At 37.8% G+C, this 254-nt stretch overlaps 1 protein-coding gene across 1 annotated transcript in view; it reads left to right on the top strand.

Moving 5' to 3' along the window:
- LOC101854277 (dual specificity protein phosphatase CDC14AB) overlaps positions 1-254 on the top strand; it is a gene marked incomplete at its 5' end in the record, with an annotated part of 37,405 nt that continues 37,151 nt past the window's right edge. Inside the window, 1 exon segment of the mRNA XM_035971957.1 lies at positions 1-91. Within this exon segment, the coding sequence (XP_035827850.1) occupies positions 1-91 (91 nt within the window).

Raw genomic sequence — 254 nt, forward strand, 5'->3', positions numbered from 1 at the left:
ATCGATTGTACTTCGCTTCTTTGCGAACAAAACCCAAATCGACTGCTCACACGCATTATTTCTGTGTTGACGATGAGCTTGTTTACGAAAAGTAAGTGATTGTGTAGCACTATACTATGTGTAATATTGTATTATTGTCTTCCTTATATCTTGATTATTGTAGGGGAATTGCTTGAACTGTTATGGTGCGTATTACGCAGTTGTCGCACTGCTAGGTTTGTTTCAAAATCTTTCACTGCTTGCTAGAGCTCATA

Source organism: Aplysia californica, unplaced genomic scaffold, assembly GCF_000002075.1.
Source record: "Aplysia californica isolate F4 #8 unplaced genomic scaffold, AplCal3.0 scaffold00547, whole genome shotgun sequence".
NCBI lineage: Eukaryota > Metazoa > Mollusca > Gastropoda > Aplysiida > Aplysiidae > Aplysia > Aplysia californica.